Source organism: Chanos chanos, chromosome 7, assembly GCF_902362185.1.
Source record: "Chanos chanos chromosome 7, fChaCha1.1, whole genome shotgun sequence".
NCBI lineage: Eukaryota > Metazoa > Chordata > Actinopteri > Gonorynchiformes > Chanidae > Chanos > Chanos chanos.
The window spans coordinates 27,848,752-27,862,989 of NC_044501.1; the positions used below are offsets into that span (position 1 = coordinate 27,848,752).

The following is a 14,238-nucleotide window of genomic DNA, read 5'->3' on the forward strand; positions in this document are numbered from 1 at the left end:
TTACAGAAGCATGTATGTTTTAATAAGCGTGAATATTTGTATGACTGTGTGTCACAGAAACTCTGTGTGTGAGTGTGTGTGTGTGTGTAACAGGAGACATGTACGTTTGTATAAATGTGTATGTGACTGTTACAGAAAGCGTGTGTATGTGTGTATATTTGTGTGCTGCATAGAGAGTGTAGCAGCGCCTCCTGGTGGTCATGGTATTTTAATGTCTGTGCTGCGACGTTTGAGCTTCTCTGGGTTGTTGGAGGCCATGTGAGAGAAATCTCGAAATATATCATGATACGTTTCATCACCTGTGCAGAAAAGAGACAAGGAAAAAACAAAGAAGTGTAAGTTTCTTTCACATCTCTGACAACATCATGTTTCTAAACAGCATCTTTGGCAAATCATTCAGATTCAGTTTAGAGAGAATGATCATAAAGATTCTACAGAGCTGCAAAATAAGAGAAATCAAGGGAATCGCAAGCAAATACATAGATATTAATTTGCATTTCATAAATGGACTGACTTCATGAAACACTGAAAAGTAACCAACTGATCCACAGTTCACCTGTTTCACATTCAGGAGAAAATTGGTATTTTACACTGAACTCCATGGATCATTCAATGTATGCCCTAACCACTTTATTTCATAATCAGAAAGTGTATTTAAGTCTGGGATAGCAGTATGTGGTTGTTTTTAAACAGCAGAGGCTGTAGCAGTGAACATCTGTCTCTGTCCATGCACCTGCTCTACAGTCAGAGAGCTTGTGACTGCCCTGCCCAGTCTGGAGGCCAATCTAGACTTTTTGGACTGGGGTGGCCCAAGTAGAGCACTGATTCATTCAAAGATGGCAGTCCTGCCTTCAACCTGGTTGATAGCCAATCATAGACTAGGATTTTTGGGTGGCACCCAGGGTGGCCAATCAAACCTCCAGGGTGGCCCATGGCCCCAGAAGCCCCCCCCTCCTCTGGCCCCGCCCCTGTCTGGAATCAAGACACTTTCAAGACCCCTGATAGCTGAAATCATATTTTACACACACACACACACACACACACACCCTTACTTAATTTTTACATACAAAGACATGTTCTCCTCTTTTGTAACCCATTTAGTCTTTTACTGTCTCTGTCATTTCACTGCCTCCTATACACTGCATAAACCCCTAAATGATCTCTTATGCATATATGGCACAGTTTCTCCCCCATACACAGTTTCCCAGAGAGTAGTGAAACCTCCTACACTGTCAGTAACCATAATCAGGTATATTAGTTCATTAATACCTGCTATAGTTACTCCAAACATATACCTCAGTAATGGTTACAACAAAACTCCAATTTGACAAGAAATATATATTCATACTATGTATCCTATTATTATTTTTCCCACTAAAATCATGTTGATTTTTATTCTCTAATCCTAATTTTTCTACCTTTTCTAATAATCACATATTCACAGAATGTGAACTTAAATTCATCAGAACATTTTTCACAGTGGATGTGTCTGTGAGGTAGGCTGCAAAATGTATGTACGATAATAAGCTAACCCTAATGTTTCACAATAGGTCTTTGTTTTTAACTACTGTTGGCACATGATCAGAGTCCTCAACTGAAACCTCTAACTCACAAACACGCACGGGCACGCGCCCAAAACAAACAAACAACCTGTATGATACAATATACCCTTAGGCTACCACAGTCTCTCTCCAAGTTCAGTCACTGCTTTTGGCATGCCATAATTAATGTTAAGAAAAATATGAAAACATTGAAATGATTTTTGAATGTTCCTTCAGTAGCTCATCGCTAGGCAGAAAAGCATCATCAATCAGCATGGCGTTAAAGCTGCCCTCTGTAAGAATCCATCACACTGAGATCAAACAGTCTGTAAAGATAGAAGATAAAGATATTCATATATTCACACCATCTCCATTCTTGGCCATAAGAGAACTCTACTTTGCCTCAACAAGAACTCCAGAGGGGTATTCCAGAAAGTGGGTTTAGTGAAAATTCAGAGTTAATTAACTCAGAGAGAGTAGTAAACCTCCTAATAGAAGAGCCCCCTGGTTTCATTCTCTTAGCAAAACAAAGCCATAGGGCTTTTCTGTTAGGAGGTTTACTACTTGCTCTGAGCATGTTTTAGCATGTTTTTCATATCCAGTTCTGGGGATGCACTGGACAGCACATTATAAAAGTAGCCCTGTGCTAACCCTCCCCTCTTAAGTAATGAAGAGAATGTGATTGGTTAAAGATTTTCTGCCCAGTAGCCCTCAAAGGCTGGATTTGAAAAACATAGGTAAAGTGAGCACGGTTTAGAGTGAGGAGGAAGAGCCAATAGAAGAACAGAAGGCTGATTGGCAGCAGTAATTTACCTGTAGCTTGCAGCGAAGACGACACACACCGTGAAAACAGTGGAGACCCGTCCATCTCAGCATACCGTACACAGACACACGCACACATACGCAGACAGTTAGCAACACACAGACAGACACACAGACAGAAGGTCAAGCTAGCATTTAATGCTACTGTTGCACATGGCATGACTTTCTCAAGGCAAACATATTCTGCTTACTTAAAAGGCACAGACACAAGGCTCTTTATGTCCAATATAAGCTGTAGCAGCAGTTTAAACACTGGCCAAAGTCCGTCCATCCCAACTTTAATCGCATTATGTAGTGGATTACATCAGATCAAGAATGCTGAGTGTGACTGAAGTTCTGTATACATATACCTGAACTTCGTTAATTACATTCTTTTTTTAATAAAGTGTGAATGTTCAAGGAACAGTTGGTTAAGCTTCCCATCTAGTGTATCTTTGAGGACAGACACCTCCCAATATCCATTTACCCTACATTAAAAAATGTAGTGAGAATTAGTCAGAATTTGTCTATTAAAATTAGATTTGTACGAGTTTTATTATTAGCCAGGACAAACCAGGCGACAGTTTTATGAAGTGCTAGAACTAAACCGTAAATATATATTTAACTTATAATGCAACACATTTGTTCACCTCTCAAATAAACATCACCATGTATTTGCAAATGCTGAAATAGAAAATATCACCCTTAAAACTCACATAAATGAAGAAGTGTTTTGTTGTTGTTGTTGCCCTGTGCCCTATGCCCTACGGCTTCATTCCCCCTAGAAGTAGCTAAATGCTGCACAAACCGTTTTTGAACAGTCCACACAACATTCCAGTAGAACCACAAAAGCCCGACAGCCAATCATAATTTTTCTGTGCTCATGGTTTTCAGTCACGTACAACAGGTGTAAAATCAGCTTTTCGAAACTTTTGTCTAACCATAATGAGTCTTAGAAACACGTCGGTTTCACAACTCAGATCTGTAGCTGGCAGTGTAATGCAGCCACAACTCTGGGGTTCTTAATTCAGATTAAATGATCGCAGTTAGTAGTAGGAAAGTCTTGACCCTAAATTAACCAGTCAACCGTGGTGTCTTTCTCAGGTTCCCAGGTTCCCCAGGTTAAGAGAATATCTCAGGATAATTTCTTCTGTACCAGAATAACAAAGGAGAAAGAAAATAAATCATAACTGGCCCAACTTCCCAAAAACAAACGCTTAAAATCTTATCTGGTTTGGTGATGCTGAACAATGACTACGGTTCCAAGGGGTCAGGATTTCTTTTTTTTTTTTTTGGAATAAATTTTGGAGCAGCAGAACCAACAGGAATGCGTGTTTGATACTAACTGTAAACAATTCCGTACAAACTCAGGGTCCTGTTACGCTTCAGTGCAGCAGTCAGTAAAGAAAACTTTTGACTTTTAAAACTAAATTCAGAAACAAACATTAAAATCCAACCACCATTCGTGAAGGACGCGTCTTAGTTCACAATCTATTTCATGGATTTACCAACTTAAAAAACATATATTAAAAGCTGACCCCAGCTTTGATTTACAAAATGTTTTTAGACTCACAGCCGCTGAGTGAAACAAATGTCAAACCTGCCTCTTTAGCAGTGTAACAGTCATCTACAAATTGATATTTGACGTGTGTAACAACGTTTTTGATTGACAGCTTACATACAGTGACTTAGTCAAGTAAGATAGATGCCCAGTTGAAAGCATTGGGTGATCATATATGGTAAAACACCATTATACGGCATGCCTTTACATACATACACAAACATAGTAAAAAAACCAGCATATATGATATATCATATATAAAAACACAGGTATTTCACTGCATAAATAATCATTATTCTTGAAGTTTTTTAATATCTTATCCATGTCCTCGTAGTGTTCAAAGAACAAAAAAAAATGCACTTGTCAGTTTTAAGTGTTCCTATCTCTGTAGTGGCTCCTTTTTAAGAGGTTTTTTTTTCTTTTCTTTTAGGTAAAGTGCAGATTTTCTGTGTGTGTGTGTTTGTGTGTGCATTTTTTCACTTAAAGTGCTTAAAAGAACAACATTAACCATCTCTCTACCGTCTCCATCTGTCCCATAGATAGAAACCAAGAAAAAAAAAAAGTTTTCAGTTTCCCTAAAAATGAACCCAGGGTTCAGTGTATTCTGTAGTGCTTATGAAATATTGAAAATGTCTTTTTATCCAATTAAAATAATCCCAGATTTTGACTGCATACTTCCAAGCACCCTTATTAGTTAACTCAACCTGTTCTGCTCTTTCTGTGGCTTCCCTGTTCTATACATTCTGAACCCATCCAGTCAGCTGGTTCTTGAGAGCTTGAAAGCCCTTTCTGGTTTGTCCAATTACGACCCCAGACCCGCCCCCTCCACCATAACCCAGCCCCTCGGAGTGACCTGATTGGGCGAATCCGCCATCCATCTCCCGCATCTCTTTGTTCATTTTGGCAATCCTGAGTCTGTGAGAGAAAAATAAAGGGAATGAATGAAACAGTGATGAGCCATAAAGCTATAATAACATATTTGATATATTCTGTTAATATCTGCTCTGTGTATTTGTCTTTGAAGCTTAAGGGTTTTTTTAGCCACTCCCCTGTTCCATGTGCATTAACCCTTATTACACCTACCAGATAACATAAAACAATGTGTTCTATTCTATTAGAACAACTATTACAGCCAAAACATGTCTTTTATAACCTGTCATTTAATTCTTCACTGTTGTCCTCCAAACCAACACTCTACCACAACAATTTCTACTCATGCACTATCTCACACACACACATGGTCTCTCTCTCTGCCTCTCTCTCTCTCTCTCTCTCTCTACACACACACACACACACACACACACACACACACACACACACACTTACAACGTGACAATATCGGCGTTGGCACTATCCACGGCAATAGTGATTGGGTCTTTGTCACTGTTGTCCTTGGCATTATAATCAGCTCCTCTCTTCAGGAACAAACACACCAGCCTGCCACACACAACACACACCATCAGATTGAAAACTGAGTGTGTATGTACATGTGCATTTGCATGTGTATATATGTGTGTGTGTGTGTGTGTGTGAGTGAGTAAGTTTGAGTGTGTGCTTGTTTGTTTTAGGGGGGGTGTGTGTGTGTGTGTGAGTGTGTGTGTGTTGTGGGTACATGTATGTGTTTTGGGTATTTGTGTGTGTGTGTGTGTGTGTGTGTGTGTGTGTGAGTGTATCTGAGTCTCAAACCCTGTATGGCCCAGTATAGTGGCGTGATGTAAAGGTCCTCTCCCATTAATGTCTGCCTGATTCACATTAGCTCCATTCTGGAGCAGAAATTCACACGCTGCCAGTGAGTTCTGGAAGATGCAAACAAGTTAGTACAAGTTTCTACACCCTGTGTCTTCCCTAACAACACACACACATGATCATTCACTCACTAATTCACTAATTCACTCACTCACTCACTCACTGACTCACTCACTCACACACACACACACACACACACACAAACACATACACTCATTTACTCATTCACTCACACACACACACACACACACACACTCACTCACCACTGTAGCAGCCTGTATTAGAGGTGTTTTGCTCTCCTCTGCTATGTTGACCCAGTTGACGTCTGCTCCGTGAGCAATGGCATCGGCCATGACAGGAAAGTGCTGCAGCGCAGCTGAGCGATAGAGCAGAGCCCCGGGATGAAGACCACTCAGATCGTCCTCTTCCTCTTCATCTGTCCAGAACAACAGACCAATGAAGACAGGCACGAGTGTGTGTGCATACTGAAGGGGTGTGTGCTTGCGTGCTTGTGTGTGTGTGTGTGTGTGTGTGTGTATACATGTTGTGGAATAGCAGCTGTGTAAATGTTACAAAGTGTGTGAGTGAATGTTTAACACTCTGTATGTAATACTGAAAGTATATTGAGGTTTTCCTTCATTTTCTATGCTATCAGTGTTTTTCTGTTTGTGTGTGTGAGAGAGGGTGAAAGAGAAAGAAAGAGAGAGAAAGAGCGAGAGAAAGAGAGCAAACTTGTGTATGTATGCGTGCGTGCGTATGTGTGTGTGTGCATGCTTGTGTGTGTGCGTGCGTGCGTGCGTGTGTGTGCACGTGTGCATGTGTCTGTGTGTCCAACCTTTATAAGAGCTGCTACTATAGTTCTTGACCAGGTCACTTTGGGACAGTCCTGACGAGACAGATTCACATGATATTCAACACAACACTCTCACAGCCAACATTTATCCATACAGCATTATATAAACTCTGCATGTGTGTGTGTGTGTGTGTGTGTGTGTCTGTAGTCAGTACCTGTGAGGCGAGGCAGGGTGGCTCGGTTTGGTTTCGGTTTGATGACTGGTCGAGCTCCCTGTCTATCTTGCGTGGTTGCTCGGTTACGCCGGGCACTAGAGCGTCTGAGGGGTGGGCCTCGGCCTGTCTCTGGCAGTTTATTGATGAATTTTTTCTCCACATATTTAGAGCGAATCCATGACTCCTTGTCTTGTCTGCAAAGGTCACAGAAGAAATGCACAATTCAACCGATTTATTTCTCTCTCTGTCTCTCTCTCACACACACACACAGCTGTGGTCTCTGTAATCTCTAAAGCACACCACAAATCCTGTTATAAAATACAGAACTACAATATGCTCATAAATCAACAGACACAAATCTCTGAGTGTTAAAGCTAGGGTTTAATATCTCAAATATAGTTAAGTTTATTCCTAAACTTTCCAGCATTGTATTTGATCTCTGAGAACCTGTCATTAAAACTGACTGCAGCAGACACAATGCTAAAATATTAACGGACATAGTTCTGCTTAGCATGTTGCTAGCAGTTGTTTGTGTCATATTTGAGCGATGGCTGACGGCAGCGTTATATGTAGTATAATTTACATTATGAATTTATAAAGTGCCAATTTACCACCATTACTTTTCACACCATATAATCTGTCATCCACTCATTCACATTGTGCTGTGTCTATTAGAATCACTGATATTATTCAGATCAGCACTAAAATCTTTAATTCAAATGTGGTGACAAAAAACTACTACAATATAGTCTAGTCAAATACAGATTTGAATAATAAAATAAAGCAAAAATTCTGTTTGTGTTCTTATGTGTTTTTGAGTGCTTTGTGCACACACACACACACACACAAAATTTCTATAGAACTTATTACTAAATCTGTTACCCGACAATCTTCTTGTGTCATGTGAAACACGAGGATGGGAAGAGAAAGTAAAGAAAAAATAGAACAGAGAAAAGTGGCTAGTGGTAGAGGGACTTCAGACAAATATAACAGTGACGTTAACTGTGCCATGTGACGATCATGCAGTAAAAACCCAGTTTCACACGTTAACCAAATGATAAAAAGGTTTTTCCACTTGCCTGGAAAAACCCGCTTCACTCTTAAATTATTATATACTATATTAGATATTATTATATTACACTGTATACAGTACAGTTCTATATTGTACAGTACAGTGCCTTGTTATTGTACTGTTGCATTATAATGTCTATAATATATACTAATATAATATTTTTAATTGAAGATCTATAGAAATACCTGGTAAATTTTGTTCTACTCTATTGTTAAACTTTATTGTATTCAGATGAGACTAAGATTGAGGTCAATAAACAGCATAATCTCTCAACTCTGACCTAATTTATAATTTGGCAGAAACTTTCTTCTCTGATCCAATTAACCTAAGCATTTTAAGATATATGCTGTCCAGACTAATATCTCAATTAAATAGACATGTTTTTTTTTTGGTAAGCAGGACACCTAGTGCAACCAAGTTGTGGAGATGACAAACATGCAATAACTGCTAATAGACAGCAGGGGGCAGTATTGAGCCGTGCCAGAAACTCGGCAGATACAGACCTGGGACAGAGCACTGATCCAGTATGCCTTGGGTTGAGCACCCTTTAGTTTCTCATTATATGACAAGCAGCATTAGTTGCACAGGCAACTCGTCTGACTGGCTAATGATCCTCACCTTGGACTGGAGGGGTGGGGCTTCTTTATGGTAATCTCATCAATCCGAGCCTCATAGATTCTGTTGATGGCTGCATTTCCCAACTCACACATCAGCTACACAGAGAGAGACACAGAGAGAGAGAGTGAGAGAGAGAGTGAGAGAGAGAGAGAGAGAGAGCGAGAGAGAGAGAGAGACGGAGTTTTGTGAAATGATGTGTGAAAAGGTCAAAAAACAAGATGAATCCATCTGTAAAACCATGGATTTTTAAAAATTTGACATGAGAGAGAGAGAGAGAGAGAGAGAGAAAGAGACTGAGACAGGAAAGATATTTTTAAAGGTTATTTCCAAACTCACAGGTAAAGAGAGAGGGATTTGGGTGTATGCGTGTGTGTGTGCATGTACCATGTTCTTATGGCTATGTCAATGCCAAATGTCTCTGTGGGTATTTAAATATGACTGCATATGAAGAGTTCCCTGACACCCACATGGGATATTAATATTCAGTTACAGTGAAATGGAAAAAAGGAAGTAAAAGGGAAGTCCCCCCTCAGATGCAAGACAAACATACGTGGGCTTGTGTATATGTGTGTGTGTGTGTGTGTGTGTATGTGTGTCTGTACGTGTGTGTGTGTGTGTATGTGTGTGTGTCTGTATGTGTATATGTATGTGTGTGTGTGTGTGTGTGTGTGTATAAATTTGTGTGTGTGTCTGTGTGTGTTTGTATGTGTATGTGTGTGTGTGTGTGTTTGTGTGCATGTGTGTTATGATGAGGCGTGTCTCCTTACCTTGATAAGCTCTGGTTCCCAGGAATCCAGAGTGAGAGAACGCACTTTAGAGAAATGGACACCCAGACTCCTGCATAGACACACCAAAACAAATTATGACTAAGCCTGGATATGAGTGTGTGCATGTGTGTGTGTGCGCGTGCGTGTGTGTGTGTGTGTGTACGTATGAGTATGTGTAAATGTGTGTGAGTGTGTGTGTGTGTGTGTGTGTGTATGTGGGTGTATGTTTATATATTTACGTGTGTGTGTACCTGTGTATGCCAGAGCAGGTAATGCACAGAGTGATGCCCAGGTTAATAGATGCCCAGTCAGGCCCAGGTTCCCCACAGTCACAGCAGTGCCCGTTCCCCGGGATGCCCTGCACCTCCCCCAGCGCCTGGCAACCAGCATTCTCCTGCTCCCCACACACACCCCCACTGCCTGTCGACACAGAGCTACAGCGCTCCCTCTGATACACACACACACACAGACACGCGTATTAAACCTATATTCAGTTACATACACAGTCATCGTACACACTCATAAGTGCGGGTCTCACACATACACCGTCACTGAAAACACATGAATGTAAACATGACCCTTAACAACAGTAATTTATGTCTGCATTTGTTTGTATATATGTATATATGGGCCTGTGCGGGTGTGTGAGTGTGTGTGTGTGTGTGTGTGTATGTGACTCACAGGGCTAAGTGTGTCCTCTCTCCTGTCCTGAAATGCTGAGGCGATGCTGTTTTGTACTGCACTAATCCAGCCCTGCTGCTGCTGCTCTGAGTCTGCCTGAAGCAAACAGCTCCTACACACACACACACACACACACACAGAGGGAGAGTCAGAACACATATAAATCAATCGTTTTTCTCATTAGAAAAACAGAAATGTATACAGGCTGAATCACAATACACACAGACAGGTTCAAGGTGAAAAGATGAAGCAATCGTGGCAGTGAGACAGATGGAGGCCACGCAGAAGGCTATAGACATATACAGACTCACTTGGAGGGGGAGACCACCTCAAAGCAGAAGCGTCTGTCTTGTTCAGAGCAGGGTTTCACCGTACACAGACGCAGGTCTTCCACTACCACTGTGGGCTGCTCCTGAGAGATAAGAGAGGAGTGAGTGTGTGTGTGTGTGTGTGTGTGTGTGTGTGTGTGTGTGTGTGTAAATTTAACATGTGTTAAATGTGAAGGTTTTTTTGATACTCACTTTAAATTTCTTCTGGTAGACCAGCTGATTTTTCTGAATGGAGAACCAGCGTCTGCAATACACACACACACACACACACACACAAATATTGGCCGAGGCAATTAATAATGCACTCAATCCAGACATTAGAATTCACCACAATGCCCAAGGTAAAAACGAGACTCCCTCTAAAAATGGACGAACAGAGAGAATGAAACAGCGAGAGACAGACAGACAAAGAGAGACAAAGAGAGGGAGACACAAGGGGGATGGGGAAGGAGAAAAAATACTGACTAAATGGATGGATGGATGGATGGATGGGTGGGTGGATGGATAATACAAGCGGGGCAGGTAATGGGGGTTTGGAGAGAAAATAATGATTAGAGGCATGGATGGTTGAACGGATGGATGACACATGGATGCACAAAGAGAAGTATATGTAGTGATGGACAGACAGAGAGAAGTATATGTAGTGATGGACAGACAGACAGAGAGAAGGATATGTAGTGATGGACAGACAGAGAGAGAGAAGTATATGTAGTGATGGACAGACAGAAAGAGAGGGATATGTAGTGATGGACAGACAGAGAGAGAGAGGATATGTAGTGATGGACAAACAGAGAGAGAGAAGTATATGTAGTGGTGGACAGACAGAAAGAGAGAACGATATGTAGTGATGGACAGACAGAGAGAGAGAAGTATGTGTAGTGATGGACAGACAGAGAGAGAGGGATATGTAGTGATGGACAGACAGAAAGAGAGAAGGATATGTAGTGATGGACAGACAGAGAGAGAGAAGTATATGTAGTGATGGACAGACAGACAGAGAGAGAGGGATATGTAGTGATGGACAGACAGAGAGAGAGAGAAGTATATGTAGTGATGGACAGACAGACAGAGAGAAGGATATGTAGTGATGGATAGACAGACAGAGAGAGGGATATGTATTGAAGAACAGACAGAGAGAGAGAAGGATATGTGGTGATGAAAACAAAGAGAGAGAGAGAGAGAGAGAAGTATCAGTGGTACCTGCTCCAGGTTTTGAAAGCATTACTCGCTCTCTTATAGAGATATCCTTCCATGGCGATGCCACTGGACGCATCAGCGTTGAAGTCCATGATGGAGTCGTCATACGTCACATCCTGATGATGTCATCGCAAACACATTACCATGTGACTGACATCAACAAGGGACAACATCAGAAGTACAACTGCATCCCCGAAAAACCCATAAACGACAGGACTACAAGCCCCACCCCCCAGGTGTTGCCCACGTCGATAAGCTTTTGCAATATGGCTTGTCTGCAACGTTGTTACAAGTTTAACAGAACGAGTGGGATGTAGCAAGTTGATATGTGTAAATTAGCCTCTCTGTGTGAAATTCTCATTCATTCATCCAAAGCCAGTAGACATGAAATACAAGTGTGTCTGGGCTTTATGTATATATGTGTGCGTGTGTGTGTGTGTATGTGTGTGAACAGACCTTTTTCTTTATAGCTGCATGTCTCTGTTCCATGTCCCGCTTCTCTCTGGCTGAGTTCAGGACCAGCTGAGTGTGCTAAAGAAAGGAAGACGGAAAGGACGAGACAAAGAAAGTGTTAAAACAAGGACAAAGTCGTACAAGTGGAACATCTCGCGCGGCACACTTTGTTTATGAAACTGAAGTCTACGTCAAGGCACATAAACAGTGGAATAGAGTCCATAAAACCTGTGCCAATGTTTGATTTAATCAATCCTGCCAGTGACAGCCAACTTCAATCACTGAATTAACTGTTCACAGTGATTAAATTAAAACCCCGGATGAGAACGACAGGGAGAGGGAGAGAGAGAGAGATACGGGAGAGGGGGGGACACAGAGACAGAAAGACAGGGAGAGAGAGAGAGAGAGAGAGAGAGAGATGGGGGGGGGGGGGTGGAACACAGAGACAAAGACAGGGAGAGAGAGAGAAAGACAGAAGAGATAAAGAAGGAGAGAGAGGGAAAGAGAACAAGGGAAAGAGAGATGAAACCGGGCCTGGTGGAGTCAAAACTATTTGGGCTCTTGTCCAAATATTTTACTGAAGTGTCCTTGCTCTAACATAACAGACACAAAGAGCAATGTCTGCTTTGCCTCTGGTGACTTGGACACACTCTGGATATGGAAACTGGCACTGTATATCGAAACACCCAGGGATGTCTCACATAGTTGGCTCTATATTCTGTCTAATGCTGTTATCTAAACTAATGAACGCCTAAATGTATATATGTAATAAAACATCTAGATGCATTTGTACATTTTAACCTTTTTTTTTATTTCAAAGATGTTTTTTCTTGTTTCTGTTGCCCAGTTTATCACTACAGATTATTTCTGCAGACTTTGCGAATTGAAACTGATGGAATGCGATTCACAGTCAACGTCATAATACCTAAATCTCTTTGGTGTGTCACTATCATATAATCTCTCCTGCTGAGTTGTAACATGGAATCAGACAGTTCTAAACTATTTAATTTGGCTTCAGACCCTATTCAGGGCAAGGTCAAAGGTCACATTACTCTATGCTTCCCAGAGAGAAACAGGAAGCAGGATATGTTGGCGCTCGCCCAAACCTCCTTTGCTTGATCGTGGAAAAAAAGGTGGATGGGTTTGACTCCTTCCCTGAGGCCTGTTAAAACGAGGCAGCTCAGGACAGTTTGAGTTTTGACACACTCAATTTCTAAACAAAATGTCTGTTAGTTCAGTCTTTACGTAGGAGTCTTCGCATTTATGTAATTACTAACCTCAAAAAACAAACAAACCTTTATTCTATCTCTCTCTCTTTCCTGTCTCTGTATTTTGAGCAGTCGTTCTGTTTTTGGAAGGAGTTTCTCTGTCTCTCTCTCATTTTATCTCTCTAGCTTTGCGAGTCTTTCACCATTTCCTGCTTTGACAGGAAGCTGTGAGGCAGGCTCTGCGGTTGTGTCAGGCCAGTAAAAGGTGAGTGTCTTTCCTGTTTGAAAAACTGCACAGTAACCGTGAGCAACCTTTCATTCTTCTTCTAAGACAGAGGTCACTCCTTCACCTTCTCAGAAAACACTTTTATTTCTCCATTGTTCGACACCCAACAGACTTACAAGTGCCTAATTCTGTTAAACAAACGTTATCAGTGCCAATAAGGATGGATAGATGGATGTAATGAATTGTAATAAAATTAATTATCTTCCTTTATCAGATCTGTTTAAGACAGGTGTACAGTGTAGGGAAACCTGGGAGCTGATTTGATAGAGGTACAGATTTCAAATGGTCGGTTTTCTGTTCAATGTGATTAGCAACGATTTTCTCTCGCTAATGTCAAAATGTGACTCATAGAAGATGTTAGCATTTTGTTTTACTGATAAATAATCCCTTTCTTTTGTTTTAAGTCCCTCTATCTGTGGATGGATAACAAGATGAAAGCACCATGATTGTTATGTGAGGTAGAGAGATGGGGGGAGTCAGAGCCCGCCTCCTGATTTTCAATCAACACTAAGGACCAATAATGTCTTAGCGCATCTCAGCAACCAGCCAGCTGCAGCACTGAATTAGAGCCATAAGCTTCAGGATGTTATGAAAGCTCTGCAGTATGGAAAAATGGTGTGTGTGTGTGTGTGTGTGTGTGTGTGTGTACGTGTGTGTGTGTGTGCGTGTGTGAAAAACGATGAGGCATTTTTTTAAACATAGTCTCCCAAGAGACTGCAACTGGGCACCAACATACACACGTGCGCACACACACACACACACACACACACACACATACACACACACACATACACACGAGTGCGCGCATGTTTCCTGTTACTTATGTCAGGCTGTCAGTTTCCTGTCATGAACTGTTGACGTGTGGTGCGATCTGTTGTAGCGACATCATGCCCACTCAACTGTGATTGGTCAGAAAAGGCTATTTCTGAAGGACTTCCTCTGACAAACCTAAATGATATAAGGTTTTTGG

General features: G+C 41.3%; 1 protein-coding gene across 1 annotated transcript in view; it reads right to left on the reverse strand.

Annotated features, from left to right (window-relative positions):
• Positions 1 to 155: 155 nt before the first annotated feature.
• acap1 (ArfGAP with coiled-coil, ankyrin repeat and PH domains 1) overlaps positions 156 to 14,238 on the reverse strand; it is a 22,367-nt gene continuing 8,284 nt past the window's right edge. The window contains exons 9-23 of the mRNA XM_030780180.1: positions 11,778 to 11,852; positions 11,325 to 11,437; positions 10,317 to 10,368; positions 10,107 to 10,207; positions 9,796 to 9,907; positions 9,366 to 9,562; positions 9,115 to 9,184; positions 8,348 to 8,442; positions 6,658 to 6,851; positions 6,485 to 6,535; positions 5,913 to 6,085; positions 5,590 to 5,699; positions 5,230 to 5,340; positions 4,757 to 4,818; positions 156 to 299 (exon numbers count right to left, since the gene is read on the reverse strand). Coding sequence (XP_030636040.1) covers positions 199 to 299; positions 4,757 to 4,818; positions 5,230 to 5,340; positions 5,590 to 5,699; positions 5,913 to 6,085; positions 6,485 to 6,535; positions 6,658 to 6,851; positions 8,348 to 8,442; positions 9,115 to 9,184; positions 9,366 to 9,562; positions 9,796 to 9,907; positions 10,107 to 10,207; positions 10,317 to 10,368; positions 11,325 to 11,437; positions 11,778 to 11,852 — 1,617 coding nt within the window. The 3' untranslated portion in view covers positions 156 to 198. The remainder of the gene's footprint in view (positions 300 to 4,756; positions 4,819 to 5,229; positions 5,341 to 5,589; positions 5,700 to 5,912; positions 6,086 to 6,484; positions 6,536 to 6,657; positions 6,852 to 8,347; positions 8,443 to 9,114; positions 9,185 to 9,365; positions 9,563 to 9,795; positions 9,908 to 10,106; positions 10,208 to 10,316; positions 10,369 to 11,324; positions 11,438 to 11,777; positions 11,853 to 14,238) is intronic.